This window comes from Culex quinquefasciatus, chromosome 3 (genome assembly GCF_015732765.1).
Source record: "Culex quinquefasciatus strain JHB chromosome 3, VPISU_Cqui_1.0_pri_paternal, whole genome shotgun sequence".
NCBI classification, from domain to species: Eukaryota; Metazoa; Arthropoda; class Insecta; order Diptera; family Culicidae; genus Culex; species Culex quinquefasciatus.
In genome coordinates this window covers 37,059,365-37,084,876 of record NC_051863.1, presented here as the reverse complement: position 1 = coordinate 37,084,876, position 25,512 = coordinate 37,059,365, and the positions used below count along the sequence as shown (strand labels likewise).

The window sequence follows — 25,512 nt, the reverse complement described above, 5'->3', positions numbered from 1 at the left end:
GTGGCCGACAGCTATAAAGTCAACTTCGTTAGTTTAGAATCCAAGTTTTTAAAAATATTTTTTTTTGAAAACAGCATATAATTTTACAAAAGCCCTTTTTCAAAAAAATCTTTACTCAACGGCAAATTTTTCGTTTATACTTCTCTATGACTCAATTTTTTTTGTTTTTTATCACCTATTTTTTTCTTAAATACAGATTTTGGGAAATTGATTTCATTAAAAAAAACTTTATTAAAAATTGGCAAATTTTTAGATTTTTTGTTATTTATTTTTAAATCATGTGTTGATAGAAAATGATTCGTAGTGTTAACCGTAAGAGCAATCCATTGTTGAGATCGTGCATATGTTCAAGAATATTACAAAATTAAAATTAAAATCAATACTTAACAGATCCCGCAACCCTGCGGACCGTTCATCTTTGCACTGCACATCCAACCGAATCGATGCCGATCGCCACCCCAAAAAGTACCGATCGCAGAATCGTTCACGTCCGTGTCGAGGCGCTCGATCGCAGCCGCTTATCAGTAGGTGCTAGGCTGCTGCAGTACAACTCTGTGCCTGTGCCCCTGTATGTTTCCAAATTGTACTTTTTCGATGTGTAGTGGTGGTGGTGGTGGTGCTGCTGCTGGAAATGGACCCTATATAAGTATGGCCGACTATAAATTGAGTCAGTCATTCTGCCGACGAACCCCCTCCCAGGAACGTGGAGCGACCCGTTCTGCCCTGTCCAGTCTCCCCTGCAGGAGCGTCGAGTGTAGTTGCGTGTCGTGCGTGTGATATTCCTTGGAGCACCTGGAGTGGACGTCGCGACCCTCCGAGGACGAGGACCATGTGGGTCATGAACGCGAGAAGGCACGCGCTAGGCGCCTTCTTAGTGTCCTTAGTGCTGTGCCAAAGTGTTTTCGCCGCAGGTACGTGTGTGATGGTTTTGCGCAGTGATCCCACGATTCCTGAAGTGTTGTCCGTGTTGTTGGTGGTGGCGGCTCAAATGGGCACTTCCTGAATGTAATTCAGGCCATAAAGAACGGATGAAACAAAGATCAAGTCGTCGCTCGCGATCGGTGGCGGCAATTTAGCAATTTAGTCAATGTAGTTTTATGATGGGCCGGGCTGTGATTATTTCAACTGCTTTCTGGGAGCCCGGCCGGTGCACAGTGGAGCATCTTCTTGCAAGTGTAAAAAAAGTGGAAAATCTTTAGGAAACAACAAAATTTTTAATAGTAAACCGTTGCATGTATTTTTTGAAATTTATGTCCCTTGACTATGACCAAAAGTCAGAAAAAAATGTTCTAATTATCATCGAAAAAAAAAATCTGTGCGGTACTGTACACCAGTTTTTCTCAAAAAAATCATAGTATTTTGTTTATCAACACAGGATATTAAAATGTATTTCAAACTGTTGTTAGAAGCTAAGACTTCTATTTCCATTACAATTCTGAAGATTTTTGAAAACATGTTTTTAATGGCCCATAATTTTTTGGGTTGCTATTTTGGGAAACTTGAACTTTGAAAAATATTTTCAACAGCCCAATTTAATAAAATTAAATACTTTATAATTGGTGGAAAGATAAGACAAATCTTGACAACAATAAGACAAATGTTGTAAAAATTTCTCAATTCAGAATAAAAAATTGAAAAATTTGTCAATTCATAAGCAAACTTGTAATTTTGATGTTTTATTGAAAGTTCATTGTTCTACAGTTCAAGGCTTTGGTAAAGGAAGTGGATTAACTCTAAATATAATGAAAATTTTGTCCTCAACTCTAATTACGACAAGCTACGAAATGATGATGGTGGATTGATAATTGTGTTACACTCCGTGAATTGGCATTTTATTTTATGTGATAGATTTGTAACGTTGGGGATTTTGGTAATACCAATCGTTGTGTTATGTAATATTTGAACGAACCTATTATTTCAACATTAAAAAGGCACCCTTAAAGATTCTAGAAAATAAAGTGCTTAATTTAATTCTAACTTTATTAGGAAAATATTGTTCAGATTCTGTTAGATAATTCAAAGAAAAAATCTCTGTGAATGCAGTTCATTTTCTAAAAAAAAATTAGGACACTATTTGAAGCATTTAATAATCAAAAATACAACAAAATACCCGTTTGGATTTTTTTTAACTATCACAAGTTTTTTGTCATTCAGCCCAGAACAAGGTCGAGGAAAGTCCATGGTCCATGCACTATTTCTGAAAAGTTGATGTTTTTGTTATGATTAAAAAAAATAGTTGTGTTGAAAATACTAACATTGAATTCTGAGTTAGTTTTTCTTGTTAAAATCAGATTTAAGGTGTTAAAATTTTATTTTGACGTCGAATGTCCCATAGTTTTTTTAAGAATACAATCAACGGTTTTATTTAGTTGACTAAGTTTATATGCTTTTTAATACATATAAGTTTTAGGTAAAATTGTTTAAAAGTTAAAATTTGCCTGAATTTCTTTAGCAAAGCTTTTTTTTGTTTATTAGAAATTTTTACATTTTACATTAAATTTGTTCTAATGAAAATGCCAACAAATTTGAAAATTTTCTTAAATTATGTTTTAAAAACTCAATATTATTTATTATTTACGAACATGTTTGACCTTTTCCCTGTTGAAAATTGTACAAATAATTGGGAACATGCATAAAAAATAATTAAATATTTAATTTAAAAATATTAAAACTTGCAAAATCCGAACAACTATTTAAAAAAACGACTTTCATAAAGCGTCAAAATCAAGACATATTTATCTAGCAGCTAAAATATCTGCTTTTCAAAACACCTAATCCCACTGTGCGTACGGCAGCGTCCAAAGATGTCACCAAAGTGGCTCCGGGTGTCGCTAGATCAAGCCACGTGGACTATGAGAGCTACCCGGGAGAACGTCGCAGTAATCCGAAATTAGACGCCATTAGCCAGTGGATAAATTATGATTGACGGGAGCTAGTTTGTTATTATTATTGTTTTCGCCGTTTCTCACCAAATTGAACTTAAGCAATGGTGAAGTGAGCAACCGCAGAGCTTGTAGTGGAAATTTCTGGAATTTGTTGTTTTCATGCTAGTCCAGTGCCGGAGACTTGAACGAGAATAAATATTTTGAATCTTTCAGTAAATTCGAGTGAATGTAATCGAATCGAGTATGATTGGGGTGGCACTGTTTACTGATCATTTCGTGCGATAATAATCATTGGAGGCAAAAACTTACTTAACAAAACTAAACAAGTTGCATCAATATAAATATTTTTTCTTCAAAATTGAATCACTTGAGATGCTGTTAGTAATTCTATTTTGATGAAGGTGGTGTCAATGATTTCGGGATTATGACAAAGCCTCATCGAATTAAAAAATTTATAAAAACAATCAACAAGAAAAGTTGAATTTTTATTCTAATAAAAAAATTAATTCAATCAGACTAGAGAAAGCAAGCAAGAAAGCCACCACCCCAGCTTCGAATCCCGCATTGCCACGTAGAAGTTCAAGTTCAAGATTCGAGCGAGTCATTATCGCATTTCTCGCCACTCTTGAAGATCACTTTCGCCACCGGGGAAGCTGTGCGGCTGGTGGCCTCCCGACCCGACCCGGCCCGGCTCCTGATAGTGCCAACTTGCAATCAATAAATATATGAAAATATAATTTGCTCGTCTAACAGCTTCAAGCTGCCCTGATAAGAGGCTAATGATTCGGCCAAATTCTGCTGGCACCAAGTGTGCGCTGTTATGCAATGATTATGCTGTACGAACTGCGGTCAACCACAGCAACTTCTTGGGAGATAACGATTTCTTTCTCTCTATCTTTCTTTGCAGCATCCTGCAAGACCGGCTGCCCATCACGTAAGTTGACCCAAAAGTAACTCTAATGTACCGAACTATAGCGCAGCTCTCCCTTCGCAGCCAACAAATCATCCAAGTACAAGTATGAAGCGGGAAAAGTTTACACCTACGATCTGGACAGCTTCGTGCAAGTTCAGCTGACCGCCGAGGAAGTCGATGCCCAGCAGACGACGCTCAAGATTGACGGAAAGGTTGAGATCTACGCCGCGGAAAACTGCCAGTACACGCTTAAGGTGCTGTCGCTGACGACCTTTGCGCCCGACGGCAAGAAGGCCAACTTTGGCAATGACATCACCAAGCCGGTGCAGTTCACCCTGTCCAATGACGAGCTGCTGCCGGAGATCTGCACCGAGTCCGACGATAGTGAGTTCTCGCTGAACGTCAAGCGTGGTATCATCTCGCTGCTCCAGTCCGCCGAGGGCAAGAGCTTCGAGACCGATGTGTTCGGTATCTGTCACACGTCGTTTTCGAACTTTGTGACCGGAGGCGCCACCGTTGTCAACAAGGTGCGTGACTTGGCCGGCTGTGGCTACCGCGAGTTCCTGAGCAACAGCATGGTCTCCAGCATCATCAACAGCAAGGCGGGCATCAAGTCAACCCCGCTGTTGACCAGCAACTACAACAACCAGCAAACCATCAAGGACGGTATCCTGGAGTCGGCCAAGCTGAGCGAAGAGTACAAGTATGTGCCATTCGCGAAGCTCAACTCGGGAGCTCAGGCTAAGGTTACGACCAAGCTCACCTACACTGGCGTCAAGGGAGGAGCCCCGGTGGCTCTCAAGGCCGCTACTCCACGATCGATCATCTTCGAGAACCCCAAGTCCGACTCGCAGAGCAACCTGGAAACGATCAAGCAAGAGCTCAAAACCGTGGTCGATTCGTACAACAACAACAACGTTGGCAAGCTTACCGCTGGTCACTTCACCGAGCTGATCCAGCTGATGCGTTACTCGAAGAAGGAAGACCTGCTCTCACTGTACCAGCAGGTAAAGGCCGGAACTGCGCACAAGAACCAATCCCTCGCCCGAAAGGTCTACTTCGATGCTCTGTTCCGAGTTGGTACCGGTGCCGCCGTTGAAGCGCTCGCCAATCTGTACAAGAACAAAGAAATCACCGATGCCCAAGAGCAACGCCTTCTGTTTGTTTCACTGAATCTCGTAACGTCCATGAGCAAGCCTGCTCTGAAAGCCGCCAAGCTGCTGCTCGAAGGAAATCCTCCACGTGAGGCGTACCTCAGCGTTGGATCGCTCGTTCAAAAGTACTGCCAGAAATACGGATGCGAATCTGCCGACGTCAAGGAAATTTCCGACAAGTTTATTGCCAAAATCGGCAAATGCCAGCCAGCTAACCGCCGTGATGAAGACATCGTCGTTGCCGTTCTCAAGGGCATCAAGAACTCGAACACTCTAGTCGCCCCGCTGCTCGACAAGGTTGTACAATGCGCTTCGGACAAGGCCTCTTCCCGCGTCCGTGTTGCTGCATTCCAGGCTTACCCAGCTGCTTCCTGTAACAAGAAGATCGTCAACTCGGCTCTCGCCTTCCTCAAGAACACCAACGAGGACTCTGAAATCCGCATCCAAGCTTACCTTTCCCTGGTGGAATGCCCATCGGCTGCCGTCGCTAACGAATTGAAGGCTCTGCTGGACAACGAAAAGGTCTACCAAGTCGGTTCATTCATCACGACGCACCTAGCTAGTCTGCGTGCCTCTGCCGATCCGACCCGTGATGCCGCTCGTCAACACTTTGCCAACATCCGCACCACCAACAAGTTCCCCTTCGACTTCCGCCGGTACTCCTTCAACCGTGAGTTCTCGTACGCCGTTGAGTCGCTCGGTCTGGGTGCTAGCACCGATGCCAGCGTCATCTACTCGCAGAAGGGTTTCCTGCCCAAGTCGGTTGCGCTGAACTTTACCACCGAAGTGTTCGGACATAGCTTCAACGTGTTCGAAATTGAGTCTCGTCAGGATAACCTGGACCGCGTGGTTGAGCACTACTTTGGCCCCAAAGGATTCTTCACTGGACTTGACCTGCAGTCGGCGTTCAATGCCGTTGTCGAGCAGTACGGCAAACTTTCGCAAAAGGCTCAAGGTCGCTTCCGGCGTGGAATCAAGGAGGACGTCAAGGCTTTTGCGAAGACTGTCAACATGAACAACGATGCCCTGCAAGACTTCAACCTGGACGTTTCCGTCAAGTTCTTCGGTTCGGAGCTGTTCTTCCTCAGCTCAGGTGAAAATGTGCCAAGCACGCCCGAAGAATTCCTGGACAGCTTCTTGGAATGCTTCGACAAGTTCCTGGAAGGAGCGAAGAAATACGAACGCGTGTTTGAACAGCACTCGCTGTTCTTGGACTCGGATCTCGTGTACCCAACCGCAGCTGGTCTGCCCTTGAGACTGTCGTACGAAGGCACTGGAGTCGCACGTCTGGAAACTAGCCTAGAGGTCGACATCAAGGATATCGTCAAGGACTACAAGAATACTAAGTTCAACGTTAAGCTGGTTCCTAGCGGCAGCTACGAACTCACTGGAACCCTCAGCGTGGACGCTTTCACCGTCAGCACTGGACTGCAGCTTTCCGGCACCGTGCACTCTTCCACTGGTAGCTCGGTCAACTTCGCTCTGTTGGACGGTGGTAAGGCCTATGATCTCACCATCGATTCGCTGTTCAAGAAGCAGGAACTGATCAGCTTCACCAGCAAGCTGGTGTTTGTGACTCGCGAACGTGGAAACCAACTGATCTCTCTCCCGCTGAAACTGAATCAGCAGGTCAAGGAGTTCAAGGAATGCTTCGACAATCTGTACCACCTTGTTGGCGTTACCGTGTGTGCTTCCGCTGGCCAGAAGCAGATCCCTGGAAAGGCGCTGGTTCCGCTGGATGGCGAATACCAAGCTGAACTGTACCTGGAAGTTGACCCCAAGTATCACTTCACCGGAAAGTACGACGACTCAGACAAGCAACACCAGAGTGTGCTGTTGACCTTCGACACGCCCGGATCGGACTCGAAGCGAACCACTAGCTTGAAGCTTGAGAGCTTCTTTAAGGGTGACGCTTACATTAAGGCTACCGTACTTTCTCCCTTGAGAAATGCTGACTTTACCATTGGACTAAACAACAACGACAAGGAAGCCGCGCTGTACGCTCTGGCCCATAACGGACCGGATGAGTACCTGGCCAAAATCGGTTTCGAAAAGGCTGGATCAGCTGAACGACAGGAGTACATTCCAATCTTCACTGTCAGATCGCCAACTGGAGATGCTCAGGTTACGAAGGTTGTCCAAACCACTGGAAAGATTGTCGTTGAAAAGGCCGATGGTGGTGCTACCAAGTACAACCTGGAAAACATCGAGTGGACGAGCCCGTACGCACCCAAGACCACCGTTAATGGTTTCGTTACACAGAACGGGCCAAGCTTCGATACTGAACTCGCTGTAGTGGTTGGACCCAGCAAAAACAACGTCAAGGGTCATTTGGACTTTAGCCCAAAACACGTCAACTTTGACCTCGAGAAGAAGACCGACGGAGATGGTAGCAAGGACTTCAAGGTCAACATGGCCGTTGCCTACACTGACCAATCGGTAAGACCGCACTTTTGACAAAATTATGTTTAAATCTCTAATCGTTCAACTCCCCATACAGTTCAAGAACGTATTCGTGTTTGTTGCCGGAAAGGACTTCAACAACCCCACCAACCGTTACGAGCTGAACCAAAACGCCGAGTTTGAAATTGAAGACAAGAAGCTGCAATCGCTGAAGCTGTCGAACAAGCTGCAGCTGCCAAAGCAACTGATCCGACTGGACTTTGCCACCAGCAAGAACCTATTCAAGCTGGACGGAGAGTACGGTTACGACAAGTACAAGATCGCTGCCAACGTTGATGCCAAGTACAACGAGAAGACCGCCGGAGATTACGACGTTACCGTGGGTGGATCGCTGAACAAGCACTTCTTCAAGTTTGCTTCCAAGCGCACCGTTGATGCCGCCAAGAGCAAGTTCCAGAACCGTCTGACCGCAAGCACCGGCACCAAGATCGAAGTGAACGGCGTTGCGAGCAACAAGTTTACCGAACAGGAAGGCGAACTCAATCTGGAGGGACTATTTATCGCTGTTGACAAGGCTGACCCGTACAAGTGAGTTGTGCTTTACGAGTGCTAATTTCGACATCGAAATGCAATATCTCAATGTTTTAGGCTGACCCTGGTCCTCCAGCTTAGTCCATCGAATGTGCTTTCCAACGCAAAGGTTCTGATTGGCAAGGATGAGTTCGCAACGTACGACCTGAAACTTGATCGTACTGAAAACTCCAATGGCAAATTTACCGTAAGTGGTTCTTTGAATTTGTTCAATTACATGATCATCTTTACGATCATCTCATTTCACAGTTTGCTGTCAAGGACTTTTTCGACGGAAACGGCGAGTTCAAGGCCACCAACGGTGCCGGAGACGGAAGCGCGCTGGTAGACTTCAAGAAGCAGGATCGTAAGCTTAAACTGGACACCAAGTTCAAGATCAACGCGCCAGTGTTTGACATTGCCACTGACTTTTACTACGATTTCGAGAAGGACAACACCAAGAAGATTCACTTTGACACCAAAAACAAGGCCACCAAGAGCAGCTTCGACAGCAAGAACAAGCTGGAAATCTTCTCCGAGAAGTACGAGTTCAACGTCCAAGGAGCGCAGACCGGACCGGTCACCGATGGAACCACTAATGGAAAGTTTTCGCTGACCCTGCCCACTGGTCGCCAACTTTCTGGAGATATCAAGCGTGAAGTCAACAGCAAGGACGAGAAGAAGAGCACCGGAAGCATTGTGGCCAATTTGTACGACAAACTTCCTGGTGGAAAGCAGCAGACGCTTGCCCTTACTGGCTCTCTGAAGGACGGAGATTTCAAGGCACGTTTCTTCGATATGGTCCACAATCTCAAGTTTACCAACTTTGAAGGTAAGGACATTGATGTTCAGCTGGACACCAAACATCAGCCGGCTGGACATTTCAAGACAGCGGCATTCCACGTCAAGGTCCGTGGATCGTTGGTTCCTCAAGTGAGTGAACTCGCTGTCGATCTGGATGAGTACTGCGAGAACCACGCCGTTTACCGAGTTGGCGGAAAGTACGGAAATGATTTCGATGGTGAGGTCAGCGGAAATTACCACGTCGGAAAGCCAGGAAAGGCTCATACTCATGAAGTGAAGGGCAAGGTAAACATTCCTCAGGCTCCGATTAAATCGCTGGCCGTTGAATCCAAGGGAAGCTACCTGGAACCTGAAGGTGACAACGGTTTGTTCGCGGTTGAATACGCCGGTTCGTTTGGATACAACGATAAAGTCATCGTGCTGAGCACCACTGCAAAGGGTAACACCAACCATGGAACTGGAAACCTGAAGTTGAATCTGCCGGATGCCGATCCATTCACAGCGGAAGGATCGTACAACTACGAAGGCAAAGAAGATGGACCGATTGCTACCAAGGGTACCCTCAAGGTGACCTATGGCAAGGGAAAAACTGTCGAGTTTAACGGCGATGCTAAGGCTACTGGAGCAGAGGACGTTGCAGTGCACGCGACACTGAAGACCGACTTTGAAAAGGCTAAGAACGTCGATCTGACCTTCAAGCACGTCAAGTCTGGCGAGCATGCGTACAATACCAAGCTGAATCTCGTAGCGGATGACAAGGCATACAGCGTGGACAATGCTGTTGTGCTGTCGGAATCAAGCCCATCGGTCGACTTTAATCTGGGATACCCGGGCAAGACTGTGAAGGTTTATGGAGGATTCAAGCTGCTGAGTGATCGCGCCTTCAAGGCCGACGCTAAGGTACAGAACTTTGGTGATTTCAATCTGGACGCCAACGTAGAAGCCAATTACCAGAGCTACGAAACGTTCTACGCTAAGGCTTTCGTCGACGCTCCCAAGCTGAACGCCAACAAGGTCAGCGTTGAACTGCACTCCAAGCCTGGCAACAGTGGAAAGGGTGTAGAGTTCAAGGCTTCATCCGATGGTAAGAACATCCTGAGCGGATACGCCGATTACTCGGTCAAGGAACAAGGCAAGACCACGATCATCGAAGGTCAAGGTAATGTGAAACTGTACGACAAGCAACAGACTGCGTCGTTCAAGCTGGTGCGTGAGAAACTGTCCGAATCTGGATATGCTCTTAACCTGGCTGGATCAGTTGGCAAGAACAGCATTACCACCGAAGTGCGTGTTAAGCCAAATGACTTCCTGCTGAAGCACACGGTCTGTGACGAGAAGAAGCAGTGCACAAATGTCGCTGTTCAGTCCAAGCTGGAACGCGCTGGAGACAAGTTCAACCACGAGGCACAAATATCGGTTGATCTGCAACAGTTGGGTTATGACCACGAATTCGGACTGTCGGCCAAGACCCAAGGCAATGGCTTCACGCTGGACCACACCACTGACGTCAAGCTGTCTGAGAAGAAGCAACCCAAGTACCAATACCAACTGTTCATCCATCCGAATGAAGCCGGCGCTAGGCTGATCTTGCCAAGCCGATCGATTGCCCTGGAAGGTAACTTCCACTACCCGAAGGAGAAGTTCGGAAAGTACGACAGCACGGTGTCCTTCTATCTGGACAAGAAGAATGCTCCCAACAACAAGGCCACTTTCGGATTCACCGGTGAAACTCAACTGATTGGATCCGCTGGGGTCAGTGCAACTGGCGCGTTTAAGTTCTCGCATCCCACTGTGAAGGACCTGGTAATCAGTGCCTCTGGAACTTTGGACGGTGAAAAGCAAACCGTTGACGGACTGTTTGAGCTGGATATTTTCAACAATGCCAACGACAAGATTGTTGCTCACGCCAAGTACATCAACAGTGACCAGAGCTTCAAGGGCTTCAACATCAGCTCGGAAGTCAGCGTTTCTAGCAAGGGACTCGGATTTGACTGTGGATTCAGTGGACACTCTGCGCTTTCGCTGGCCACCAAGCAGCTGAGTACTGCTGTCTCACTCAACCTGCCATTCGAGGACTTCCGCTTTGGTACGTACCTGTTCGCTAGCCCCGAAGAGCTGGACTTTATCCTGAAGCGATTCAACGACGAGTTGGTCCGTGCTCACGGCACCTATGACGTTAAGAAGCACAAGGCTGAACTGACTTCGACTTTCAAGTTCGTGCCCAAGCGCCCGATCGTGCTGCAGTCCAGCATCAACGGCTTCTCGGCTGCCAAGTTCTCCCTGAACCAGGATAAGTTCTTCAGCATCGATGGGTCGTTCGCTACTGACAAGGCCGCAGTGTTGAAGGTTGTTGGCCAGGATAACCCCATTTTGGATGCCAAGATTGCTCTCGATGCTACTCACTTCCTGTCTACCGAGTACAAGATCAACGAGGAAAATGCCAAGATCTTCTTGCAATCGTTCAACAAGCAGCTGCAGAGCGATTTGGAAGCATCGAAGGCGGAGTTTGAAAAGAAGTACACTCAACTTACCGCCGATGTGAACAAGGTTGTGAACAATGTGATTAGCGCTCTGCCAGACTTCAGCAAGTTCCAAGCGGATTACGCTGAACAGCTGAAGAAGCTCCAGGAGGAACTGCTGCAGGACCCGACCATCAAGCAGTTCTTCGACTTTGTTACCAAGATCTTTGCCCACGTGAATGAGATCGTTGCGCAGCTCACCCAAGTCTATGCCGAAAACTTCAAGAAAATCTCCGCCATTGTTACGGATGTCATCGGTCAACTGACCGAAACATTCAACACGAAGATTCAGCCAGTGCTGAAGGAGCTGTACACCAAGTCGGAGGCAATCGTGTTTGGCATCTATGAGGAAACCGTCAAGCTGGTTGTGGCTGTCTTTGAGCGATCCGTTAAGGCTCTGAAGTCATTCGAGGAAGATTTCAACAAGGTTGCGAAGAACTTTACCGAGATCTTCAGGAGCTTCGCTCAGACGTTCAACAAGGCTATCACTACCCTGGACAAGGAGTTCAAGGATCTGTACAAGCAGCTTCAGGAATACTTTGACTCGTTTGATGAGTTTAAGGCCATCAAGGAGACCTTCAAGGAGTACTTCGATGGATTGGACAAGTACGCGTACCAGCTATTGAAGGAACTGCTTACCTTGGCTGAGGACTTGTATCCGGTTCCGGAGATCAAGACGTTCACTTCTTCCGTCAACAAGTACATCACCAGCAAGTTGGAGAACAAGCCAGTGAACGATGTGGAGGAGCTGAAGAACATCTTCGTGAACTTTGTGAAGGCGATCAATCTGTTGTTCGACAGGTTCGCATCTTCCGTGACTACCACCTTGGATGAGCCTGGATTCGCCGGAGGTATTCCGTCCTTTGTGACGTTCAAGTTCTTCCCTTACATCAGCAGTATCAAGTTCAGCCCGCTGAACTACCTGCGCAACGAGAAGTTCTACTCGGTTCGTGACTTCCTGTATCAGTTCCGTCCGTACGCATGGAATCCGTTCGCCGTTATTCCACCGTTCACGATGCACGGAGAAATCGCCGACGGAAGTCACTTCTTCACGTTCGATGGAAAGCACTTTACGTTCCCGGGAAGCTGCCAGTACGTGCTCGCGTCGGACTTTGTTGATGGAAACTTCAGCATTGCGGCCAACGTTCAGGACGGAAAGCTCAAGTCGATTTCGCTGATCGATAAGGATGTGGTTGAGCTGAGCGACAACGGAGTGGTTACTTTGAACGGAAAGCCAACGGATTTGCCGATCCACAAGAATGATGTGCACGTCTGGAGACGATTCTATACCGTTAACTTGCTGACTACTTATGGCGCCAATGTGATGTGTACCACCGACCTGAAGGTGTGTCACTTTACCGTGTCTGGCTTCTATCTGGGCAAGATTCGTGGTCTGCTCGGCAATGGAAACAACGAGCCGTACGATGATTTCACTCTGCCGAACGGAAAGATTTCCGAGAGCTCAACCGACTTTGCCAACAGCTACAAGGCTACCAAGTCATGCGCAGCCGTTGCCGATCCTGGCCATGCCTCGCACGAGCACAGCAGCCCGGTCTGCTCGAAATTGTTCGGAGCTGATAGCTCGTTGAGATACTGCTACTTCTTCAAGGATCAGACCAACTTCCGTGAGGCTTGCGAGCACGCTGTCCATGGAGCGGCAAACCCAGATGAGGCGGCTTGCGACATTGCGTTCGCTTATGCTTCGGCCTGCCGATTGGAGCTGATCCCAGTGGAGGTCCCGGCTCAGTGCAAGAAATGCTCGGTCAGTGGAAAGGAAATCAGCGTGGGAGATCAGTTCAGCGTCAAGTCGCCACAGAAGCAAGCTGACGTTGTCGTTGTGGTTGACACCTCGATCGGAACGCTGCTCGGTGAGCTGGTACAGGCAACGATCAACGACCTTCGCAAGGAGCTCAAGTCGAGTGGAATCGCCGATGTGCGCGTCATCGTGTTGGGCTACAATCGCAACCAGAAGTACATCAGCCTGTTCACGAGCGGAGGCAAGCTGGACTACACCGGCAAGCTGGGACAAGTCGACATCAGCGGACCGGAGAACTGCAAGCCGTTGGTCGTTGGAGACGCGAAGGTGGACGAGTTCCTGAAGCATCTGCACGAAGCTGGCGAGCGCTTTGCCGAGGATGTGGGCGCCACTCCGGATGCGCGCGCCTTCCTGGAAGCTCTGCAGTATCCGTTCCGTACCACCGCCAGCAAGTCGATCGTGCTCATCCAGTCGGACGACACGGAGAAGGTCCCGAACCCGGTAGGTTTTAAAATTCGTTTTGGTTTGAAATTGGTTTTAAACCTATGTCTTTTATCTTGTAGACTCGTGCCATCAAGTCGCTCCTTGCCACTCTGGACCTGAAGACCAAGGGCATCGGTCTGCACGTCATCACCCCGGTTAAGAACTTGGGCATTACCAACAGCAAGGACCAGAAGAAGGTGAAGGAAATTGTTGGTAAGTTGGATGCGTCGGGGAATTCATACAGAGATGTGGTACTGACGTTAGTGCATCATTGCAGGTTTTAACTCGAAGCAGGCGTACACGCTGGCCGACAGCAAGAAGCGCACCGTCGTCGGTTCGACCGAGCTCAAGAACAACCTGAAGTACGACTCGGATCTGCTGGTGGACCTGGTGCAGCAGAACGACGGCTACGTGTTTGTGCTGCAGAACTTCAGCGGCCAGAAGCAGGCCAAGGACAAGAAGTCGTACGTGAGCGTGGTGGCGTTGGCTCTCAGCGATTACATCTCGCGGACGGAGATCTCCAGCGACTGCGTGTGCAAGCTGCGAAACGGGCTGCACGCGGAGGGTTCCTGCGAGGCCAAGGAAACCAAGTTCCTGCCACCATCGGTAAGTGGACGGGACGATTCCGTTTCTGAAAATTTGGCATTAATGAGTTTTTTTATTTTTTTTCATTTGCAGAAGAAAGCTGGCGGCGCCAAGGGATAAACTGTAACACCTAGGGGGAGAGATGACTTTTCAGTTATATTTATTTACCTAAACATTCCTCAACTAGGAGCGCAAGGAGCTGCATCATCATCCAACACGCCATTACCGCAGAACAGTCCTAGCGATGATGCAATCGTATTTTAGTACTTCATAATTGCGAGAACGATAATAAATGAGTGACATTTTTATACTACGTGTGGATTTTTCGCTTGAACCAGATGCCGACCTTCAATCCTGCTTGACAGTAGCTACACCCAAACGAAAAATGTCTGACAATTAGTGTCGCACGTCATTCAACGCCGAAGCAGCTTCGTTTTGAGTGCTGGACCTACCGCATTGATTCAATTCCCGGGACACGTGCATTTCGCATTATTGTTGGCGCATCATTAAATGAATCAATAATTAATCCGAATCCTGTTAATTTATTAAGCACACATTCCATAACGACTATTTGCACAGTCCAGCACTTGACTCGAGAGGCCGGGTCGAAAAATGCAAAATAAACGGAAAATAATGCACCACCAGCGATTAATGATAAAATTGAGCACGTTTTTCGTAAATTAATTGAGCTCGGTAACACTGCATGGGACAATTTTCGCCCACGCACCCCTTCATGAACGGGCCAATTAAACCACCTCATTGGAGGAACAAGCAGTGGTGCCAGAAAAGTATAAATGTCAAGTTAACGAATGATCTCTTAAGATGAAAAAACTCTAAGCCTTTCATATTTTTCAACGATTAAACGAAAAAAAAAACATTCACCATTTGACCCAACTGGCAACACTGCCAAAACCTCGAGGCAGAACTTCTCATCAGAAAATCAGGATTAAAACGATTCGATTTAACGATGCATTTTACCCTTTTCACCACCCGCCGGCATGGGGGCACGCTGACCTTGGGGCTCATTTTCATTGTTTTAATTCAGTTCATCAGCAAACAATTACACGCGCTGAATAAATAATCAGCAAACCCTGCCCACCACCTTTCCACTTTGGGTCCCCCTTCCGGCGACCGCAACATTGTTTTAATGGCGCAAACGTGTCCATGCATTTTGCAGGTGGAAGAAAATGTTGGTCAATCGATGGAAAATCAAACTTCTTGCAACGAGCAAAAATTAAAATATTACAGTGTTCAACAAGGTTGGCCAAGTTGGATAAATACGACAAGTGCTGAAAAAAAAGTTTTACAACGAGCTGCAAACATTCTTTATGCAGTTTCGAAAAACACCCTTTGGAAGTAATTTGATGCCAAATGTCCATCTGTTGAATCAATTTACCATTCAAATCAAAACAATATTAAAAAGTATTAAATATTAGTATTACTTTTTGATACAAATGCTAAAAATGTCAACTTTTCAACACCCATCCAATCGCGCAAGGTTGTTAATAGATAAAATTATCGTCGATAAAATTATCGTCTGACGATAACGATAATGCTAATAGATAATGGTAATCGTTATCGTCCCGACGATCTATCTACCGTTATAGTTATCGTTATTATGATAATTCTATTTTTTAAATATTTTTCTAAAATCGAATAATTCAAACTTATCATGTAAAATTTTTAATAAATTCACTAAGACTATATTTTTTGAAAATGTAGTAAGTTTCAAAGTACTCAAATTGTTCACATTATTCCGTATTTTTTTACAAAAAATACTCAAACAAAGCAAAATTTTAAATGCCTTTTTTCACTTAATGATGTATTTTTGTAAAAAACTTAAAATTTCTCAAAAAAAATACTTGTTCGGTAACTGGGCTGAACGAAAATTAACGAGGGGACCACCGATGCATACTATTTTCCTGATAAAAAATAAAAATGAAAGTAACTCAAATTTATGCACAATGCTTACTTTTCATATTCTTTAAATTGTGACTTTTAAAATTAAATTTAAGTTTGATAAAAGTTTTTTTTTTATTGAACATGATTTGCATCCATCATCCCCTCGGTCATTTCGGTTTATTTTGGTTTTTTTACGTTTGTTTGCTTATAAACTGGGCTACGGCCCTGATATCGAGCGCCCAATTAAAAGCAGCCCAGGTAAACAACGCCCAGTTACCGAACAACTACTGTACCGTATTTTTACGACAAAGCTCAAATTTTTATAATTTGCAATATGGATGTTAAATGAAGCATAATTTTGTTTGCTTTTTATTCAGTTTTTTGTAAGATACTTTTTTTTTAAATAACGTTTTTTCTTGACATACTCAAATTTACTCAAATTTAAATCTCATATTTTGCATTATGGGAATTAAACGAAGTTAAATTGTGTATGTTTTTTTGATTTTTCACAAAATACCGTTTTTTTTCACAAAATACCGTATTTTTTTCAAAAATACCCAAATATCAAAACTCTGCAAACAATGTTTTTTTTTAAATTTGCAATGAGGGTATCAAATGAAGCGAAATTTTGGTTATTTATTTTTTCAATATTATGGTTTTTTGTTGAATACTAAAATTTTCACCAAATACAGTATTTTTCGAAAATACACAACAACAAATCACACAACATTTTGCTTTGTTTGATACCCAACCCATATTGCCGAGCCTCGATAATTGGATCGTTAACAACCTTGCATTCGCGCTTGTATCGAAAAGTATCACTTTTCGATTCTGTTAAGTACATGCGCAAGGATCTGACCTGAACGCCAGTGATGTTGAAAAAAAAACAATTCAATGGTGACTCGAAATTTCACATTTTTGAAAAAAAAAATTACGGATTAAATCCCACTTAAAATTAAAAAAAGCGCCAGCTTCTGCTACGTCCAATCAGGCTCATATTTGGAATTTGAGCTCAGTATGCCCACCGGCACAAATTTCTGAATGCCCGCCAAAAAGTCATTTTTTGTACCCATCATTGAAAGATATATTGGATACCTTGTTCAAAAATAACATTCTCACTTTTTTTGTAAATAACCGATTAAATTTGAAGAGTAATGGAATTTGGATTAAACATTCACTATTTGCTAGATTTTGTAAACACATAGAAGAGGCCATTCAATAGAGAAGAAATTTGAACCTTCTTACTAAAACTGGAACACCAGCTGGTTCCCGTTGCAGCAAACGTAGCAATCTACTGCTGCTACTGCATCCAAGCTGGCCCCGGATGTTTACGTTGGTGAACATCATCTTCGGTTAATTAAGGGGTATTTGCACCAGAGACACACAGCCGGATGCTGTACAGCACGGAAGGCCCCCCAGAACACTGGAGCGCTTGACCAAACACACTTTCCGTAATGTTTGCCCTTGTTTGCCTCTAAATTTACAGCACTACATGCACCAACAGGGACAAACTGGCCCACCCAGAAAAGGAAACAACCGATTTTGTAAATTTACTTTGGCTCATGCTACGCCACCCAAGAGAGGTGAGTCTCAGGAAAATGTATGCATGATCACAGCTGGGACAGCATTCCCGGGCTTGCACTTGCAACACCCACTTTGGTAATGGATTTAAAATATACCTTTCAGGAGCTCGTTGTTTTGCTTCATGAAACCAAGCAGCTATGAAACACTCTTATCTTAAGATCAAGTGCACAGCAAAAGTGAAGTGAATTAATTTAAGTGTCCCAAAACGAACCGAAAAAATCCCATTCCCCATCTTAATCCAAAAAATAATCCGAAAAATACCCGTCCAACAGCTATTCTAATCCGAGCTCGACTGGAAATTAATAAACTAACGTACCCTGCTGCCAAAGCGCTACCGCACGGATCCTAACGAATCTCCTTCAATTTCAGTAACAATCTAGCGAAAGCTGACAACCCGACATGCAAAATGCACTCGCATTCGACAACTGAAGGGGAAAAAGCAGCAGCAGCAGAGGTAACACGTTCGCAATTTGTACACGTGGGGCAGTTCTCTGGGAATTTATGGAGGAAAAATTGCATATTTTTTTTATTAAATGTTTAATTTGTAGCACCGCCAACTGGGGTTAATTGGGACACATGGGGCGAATTGGAACAGCAGTTTTAACCATGTTAGAGCACAATATTTTGATTTTTCTGGTAGGTTTCAGATAGACCAATAAAATGTGTATATCCATTTCCAAATTTAAAACCTTTAAGTGCTCTAAACACTGCTGTCCCTATTCAGACTGTAGTACCGATTCGCCCAGATGACGGCAATCCTTAATATTGGATATGAGCTTTGTTTTTTAACCCTCTTAAACCCAAACCCGCCTCTAAGTGGGCTTCGATCTAAAAATTCGCATAAAAAACAATGTTTAGTCTTCAAAAAGCATTGCAAAGAAAAATTCTTAAAATTTAAGAAAAATATAAGGTTGGAAGAGTGACTTGTTTTAATTAATTTTGCCAATGTTTTAAAAAAAATTACGTTTTTTCTTGGGTCAACTTTGGCTGTTTTTCCTGTAAACATTTCTCCTTCATTATGTGAAAATAAGTATGCAGTAAATTTTGTATTGTGCCAGACTATGCCTCAAAGCATTTTTTACAAAAAAATCAAACCATCCACATTAATGACCATTTTTCAGTAACTTTTTGAAAATAGTTGCAGTTTTTCATTTTTTTAAATTAGTGCCCATGTTTGCCCACCGCTGATTTTTTTTTTTTTTTTTTTTGAGAGATTGAGAAAATTTTCTAAAAAAAAAATCAAACCATCCACATTAACAACCCCAGGTTCTTTTGTGGTCTCTATTGCAAGTTTCTGCTCGAACCTAGGAGTCCGAAGGCTTGAATGGGGAGAGCACCCAAACCTCTTTCTACTCCAAGGAACCTTCCACCCCAGTGTTTGAACTGACGACCTATGGATTGTGAGTCCAACCGCCGCCAGCGATTCCACCGGAGTAGGCTTGGTTTGGTGTGTTGTTTATACTTATGTCATGGAGACGACTCCTACACCTGGAATGACTTAACGGCCTAACAACCAAGGCCGGGACCGACATTTTACTTCCTCATCCGATGGAAGGTTTCAGCAGATAGGAATCGAACCCAGAATCATCCGCTTACAAAGCGGACAGCGTAACCATTCGGCCACGCACTGCATTTTTTACAATATACTTTAAAAACATTAAAAACATAAAAAAAACTAAATAGGTAAAAGGTAATAATAGGATATAATAGAGTATGCTAAATACTATCAGAAACAAACATTAACTAAGCAAGATAAAGGCAAATTAATCAAGAAAAATATAAAACATGAGAAGTAAAATTTTTCGTAGAACAAAAGTTGCTCAAACACGGGAAAAATAAAAATTGAATAAAAAAAAAATTAGGCAGTAGAGGCAGTAAGACAACATTAGGAGTCATCCATAAAGTATGTCACGCTCCAGGGAGGGGAGGGGGGGTCTGAGCAAGTGTGACATTGCATGTTATAAGTATATGAAAAGCGTGACAAAGGGGGGGAGGGAAGTTAAATTTTGTATGATTTTAGCGTGACGTACTTTATGGCGTTGCTGATTGGTTGGACACGTAGTCAGAAACGGGAAATCATGGCGAGATTAAAATCCAATTAGAAAGAAAAGTTATTTACAAAGGAAGAAAGGAAATTGATTTGCGTGTGTGCTCTGATAAAAGTTTGGTTTTTTTTGGTTTTATTTAGATAAGTTTAAGCGACAGCCTTTTGCTATCACAGTGTACATAGTGAAATTTGCTCCTGATTTGTGTTTCGTCGACGTGAGTTTAGGCAAGGCTCCTTTTGGATAATGTGATTCAACACGTCGGCTTAGGATGAACCCGGTGAGTTTGTTCCGAGCTTTCCTTTTCTTTGATGAACTAATTGGTTAGATAAAGTGAAATCATAATTAATTTTGAACTAGAAAAATGTGTAAACAAGTTGTTAGGTTTCGTTCTTTTAAAAGAAGTGAACATTGAAATTGAAGTAAATTTTAAACTGATAAATAATGACTCCAAAATTACCCACTTGTGAACTATCTTGAACAAAAAGGGGGACAAAGTAATACACATCCAAATTTCTTTGTGAACCAGTCTTTTTTTATATTGAATTAGTTTTCAGCAGGATGACCCCTTTATGTGAAAGCAAGTGAGTGTAAATGATCACCTCTTAATCTCATTTGATTTTGTTCGATCTTTCCACAGCCGGCTGTCTAAGAAAGAACCTTTCCAAAATTAATTTCCTCAACAATTAAACGGGAATCTCTCAACAGCAGAATCTGATAACTTGCCTTGAGAATAATATTTTCATAATAAACTAAAAAGACTCAAAAAATCTTAAAACTGGAATCTTCTCAACAGCAACATCTGAGCTTTGAGATTAATACAACATACTTTAAAATTTTAATGGAAAATTAAATAAACGGGAATTGTCTCAACAGCAGCATCCGATTGCTTGCCTTGAGAATAAAATGTTATCCGTTAATTTCATCTATGCCACTGGTCGTATCGCTTGCTTAGGGCGAATCCCAGACCTTTACCCCACACAACTACCAACTCCACGCGACACTTACGCAGCCCTGTTGTTTAAATTCAATTAAATTTGGTCAAACGGTCAATTTGATCGAGTTCCACAATAGGGTTGGGAAAAAGAGCCTGCGGTTTCGCTACCTTTTTCTAAGTAAGTCAAGCATCAACATTTCCCGTGCTCCTAATCCTTATTCCTGCCCCGGTGAATGGTGGAGATGGGAGCGGCCAGCAATGGATGGCTCTCATGGTGCTGCCTGTCCTGTTCGAGTAGAATTGGTTTTAATTCCCTTTAATCAATTTCTAAGCAACCTGGGCTGGACAATCATCACATACACATGACGAAATCCAGTCTGCAACCCGCTAAGATCACCATCTCCATGCGAATGCGAATGCGATTTTAGCGTGACGTACTTTATGGATGAAGCCTTATTATGCTGTAACTGCAATTTTTCTTTATCAATTATTTTTAGAATCGACCTTTCTATTTTTTCTTTAGGTTCTCAAGAAAATTTTTTTTTTATGTTTTCACAGTTCAAATAAAATTATAATGTTGATTTTTCATAAGTTCATATTAATGCGTTTTTATGACAAATTAATCAATTTTGCAAAGAACGGAATCCGAATCTGCTTTTCTATACCTTTGCCAAATCATCAAATTTATATGATTTGATGATTGATGTACAATGAAAAAATGTTCTACAATAAAATCCAACTTAGGTTATATCATGCATTCACCAGAAATTATGAAAAATGATTATTAAAACTGTGCAGAAATCAACTTTAAAACTCTGTTAAAAATTGTCAGTAAGGTATTTCAAAATCTAAGTTCAGATGATTTTGAAAGTGTGGATTTGACACTAAAATATGAAAATAAATTGCAAATTTGCCAAACATATTTAAAGTTTTGAGCACCTGTGAATTCAAATCCCCCCTCCCTATCCTCAATCATAATTGTACGATTTTCGTCTGCCAGATTTTTCTATTTTTAAATTTGGGCTGGCAAATTTGCTTGACACCATGAATGAGAGGCTCTTTTCCCAAAATAAAAAAAAGCTATCGAAATATTTTGTCAGACAGTCCAGATTATTTTTGAAATGATATTTTTTATTCAATTCTCTGGGATATTTTTCTTTGGAAAGATCAATAAGATTGATGGAAACATGTTTCATCTTATATCTAATGCAATCTAAGGGCAATCGATTGAGTATCGTGCAAGCAGTGGTGATGGGAAGGTGGATTTTTGTGGTGTTCTCTTTGTGCTATGTTCGTGTTCATGTTCGAGTCATGCATGCAGTGGGGGGTCATTATGGTAATTGATATTATTGCGCGTCAGTATCGTGCAAGCAGTGGTGTTGGGAAGGTGGATTTTTGTGGTGTTCTCTTTGTGCTATGTTCGTGTTCATGTTCGAGTCATGCATGCAGTGGGGGGTCATTGTGGTAATTGATGTTATTGCGCGTCAGTATCGTGTACGCAGCAGGGCCAGGAAGATGGTTTTATGGTTGTGTTCGTTTTGTAATGTATTTGTATTTAAATCTAGCATGGCTTTTTGTGGTGATGGTATGGTTTTGGTGGTGGTGGTGGTGGTGTTAAAAAAAAAACAAACGTTCAATTTACTAACATTGAGTCCAAAACCTCCCTACAAACATCTATACCACTAGGTGACGTAGAGATCTCTGCGCATTCTAGATAGATGTTTACTAACATACCTTCCAATCCCCGAGGTTAGCAAGGTACCGGCCAGGAGCCCCTTATCTTACTGGATAGTATTACACGCTCATCTAAAGAGGAAAACATGGTATCTCCCGTGTTGGAATATTGTAACCGGATGAGAGTCTAGTGCTATCATACGTTTAATTACAGTTAAACAGCAAGATAAGCGTTGTGCAGCCATCCGGAATTGTGCGACCTTTATTGCTAATGCTAATGCTAATGCTAATGCTAATGCAATCTAAGGGCAATCGATTATATTTGTATTTTTTCAAAGAATTTCGTTATTCCAAAATCTGTTTCTTTTTTTACAGAATTATCTGATCGATTAAGAGGCCATTAAAAATAGGAAAACGATTTTTTTCACCGATTTTTAAATTTACTTATTTTACAAAAAAAAATATCTAAAATCTTTGTCTACTTCTATCCTCTTTGGTTTGCAAATACAGTATTTTTTTACTCTTGTAAATACTTCAGCAGAAAGGATCTCCAAAACTCCAAAAAAATTGCGCTTCCGTCGTGAAACAACTCACTTTTCCTGACATTGTCGAACAACAATAAGCTTTCTTTTTTGCACCAATAATATCGGATTCCAATAGTAATACATTTCAAAATAAATGCTGAAAAGTGGGAATTATACCATTTCTCAGCCTAATTCGATTATCGGCCTATCAGCTCTTTGATCATGAATTACAGCTTTCATTAAGTTTTTTTTGACTGTTCCAAAGTAACAAATAGCTCAAATAAAATTGAGCAAGCAACTCTCTATTGTTGATGTATCTAAATATGTTGATTTAATAGCGGAAAACTGCAAAAGTGATGAGGATTGGTCGTACGACTTAGAGTGGTTAAAATGGGTATATTTCCCCTACTTCCCGAGCAGACGGAAAAAACATGCATAGAAAATGTTGCAAAACTTGTTTTTTTCAGCACAATTGATAAATGCAACTTGTTGCTAAACTACTATTTGCAATTTGTAGCATAATTATTTTTATTTTTTTGGCGCAATCATACTTTATGTGGCCATATCTAGTAAAAAAAGGTGTATTTTTTGTCATTTAAATTTCTGTACCAAACCTTTTGATTGCAAATTCCAACTTAAATGAAAAACTTCAGTTATTTTGGGTAAGATTTTTATTTTTCTCAACAAAAAAATCATAACTCGATGGAAAATAATGCCATAATGCCGTTCTTATCTGTGGCACTTGAATTGCAAATTTTCGTTCCTTGAAACAAATGTTTTTTTTTTTTTTTTTTTTTCAAATACCGTCAGTGGGGGTCAAAGTGATTTTTTACGGATTTTACCATTTTTCAGGTTATTCTCAATGAAACTGAATTCTGTTAAAGGGGTTGTGTAGGGGACATCTTAAGATGACTTCGCTGAAAAAATCTCGTCCCTAGAACAAATCCTGTTATTTTCGCAGATGTCTAAAGTTGGGGTACGTTTTTGGCCAAAAATGACCTCTCGAAAAATCATTTTCCTAATATTTTTGTAAAAAAATCGAAAACTACCCAAATGTTTGAAAATCTCCACTTCAAACATTGTAGCGTGTCAATACGATTCCCTCGAACAAGAAACGCTGTTGGATGACTTGTTTTTACCATATCGTTGTATTTGAGCATCATTTAAGTTTCATTTGACCCAATATCACCCCTTCTAAAGGGTGAGATTGGGTCAATTTTCAAACTATTGACATTTAAGGTAGTGTTCATCAAAATCCACCATATTTTGGGAAAATGTTAGTTAACTATCTAAGACCAAATCTACGTTGAAAGATTTTCGATGTTATTTAAATTGTTTTTGTTATTAAGAAATTTCGAGAGGTGTATCGTTTTTTGACCCATAGTCACCCTCACTGACGGTAGATAAATAGATAGATTTTGGCCGATTGAAATTTAAAAATTGGCAAAACAAAAACCCGTGTGCCTTTTTTCGGTCCAAATTGATCAGTAGATTTTTTCAAAAGAAACAGATTTTAGAATAATTACGTAGCATTTTTGTATGGACAGCTGCCATAATTGTATGGAGACCAGTATGCGTAAACCAATGACACAAAAAGGCTTCTTAGATCATAGGGCAGGCCCAACAATGTTTGAGAAATACAGTCATGCCTCGGTTTAGCACCGCATATGGGAGAGCATGAGCATGAGCATGAGAGACCACCCATGGTTGTCCTTCTCCGTTGCTGAACAGGACCGTAATATCCCATCAGCACAACCGGTCACACGCTTCAACGATCAAATGATGTTTCCCTTATCAACAGCATGCATGAATGCGCTGAAAAGATAAAACATCACGATCATCAAAACTAGAGTCGGTGCGAACAGGAAACAGTCGTTGGCCACCAACGGCGCCCGCCATGTCAGTTTGTAGATCTCAAGGGGATGGGACGGGAATGTTAGTTAGCACAGGCTGCTACCAAGGGTGGGTTCTATACGATATCCACACCCCCGCGTGTGCCGGAAAACTACTTCTACTTGGGATTTTGTTAGTGGGAAAGGGTAATGGCCAGGATTCATCATAGAGGATGATGATGTGGCCCAATAATCAATGAATTTCGTTAAATAAGGTGATGTATTATGTATTCTCAAGGCAAACAATGCGGATGAGACCATTCCCGGTTATTTGGTGATGAGTTTAGCATAAATGATTCAATCTTAGACAGCCGGCTGTGGAAAGATACAATCAAAATTATGTGTGTTTAAAAGGTGAAATATTAAACTCAGCGTTACATATTTACGTAGAGTTGACCTGAGACTATTTATACTTTTAAATTATTATAATATGAGCGACCAATAAATGACTGATAAGTTATGATGTTATCTGAAGGACTTGAACAATCACGTTGAAACAAGATTTGTCGCCACGATTCGCGAAAAACGAATAGTCGAATTGAATGTTAATTTATATTTGACTAACGCAATTTAAAACGAATCTTCCCGTAAAACAATTTCAAATCATAGAACAAAGAAACCCGGCTGTGATGTGTATCAAATACATCACTAACGAGAAAAACACACTGACGACGATCGACGAAACCGGAACGCGAAAAAAAAAATGCGTCCCGACGGACAGGCACCGCGAAACGGACTGGCTCAGCTCTGCTGTCATCGTGACAACCAGAGCTAGCCGCACCTTCACACACACGCGCACGCACTCACCCGAAATACACACCGACAACGATCGACGAAACCGGAACGCGAAAAAAAAAATGCGTCCCGACGGACAGGCACCGC

At 42.6% G+C, this 25,512-nt stretch overlaps 1 protein-coding gene across 1 annotated transcript; it reads left to right on the top strand.

The window, feature by feature from the left end:
• The first annotated feature begins 660 nt into the window (after positions 1 to 660).
• Positions 661 to 14,385, top strand: LOC6039788 (apolipophorins). The gene is made up of 9 exons (XM_038265747.1): positions 661 to 911; positions 3,793 to 3,819; positions 3,880 to 7,391; positions 7,453 to 7,943; positions 8,004 to 8,133; positions 8,196 to 13,505; positions 13,568 to 13,700; positions 13,765 to 14,093; positions 14,166 to 14,385. Exons 1-9 carry the CDS (start codon positions 830 to 832, stop codon positions 14,190 to 14,192), a joined length of 10,041 nt encoding a protein of 3,346 aa, XP_038121675.1. The 5' UTR covers positions 661 to 829; the 3' UTR covers positions 14,193 to 14,385.
• Positions 14,386 to 25,512: the final 11,127 nt, after the last annotated feature.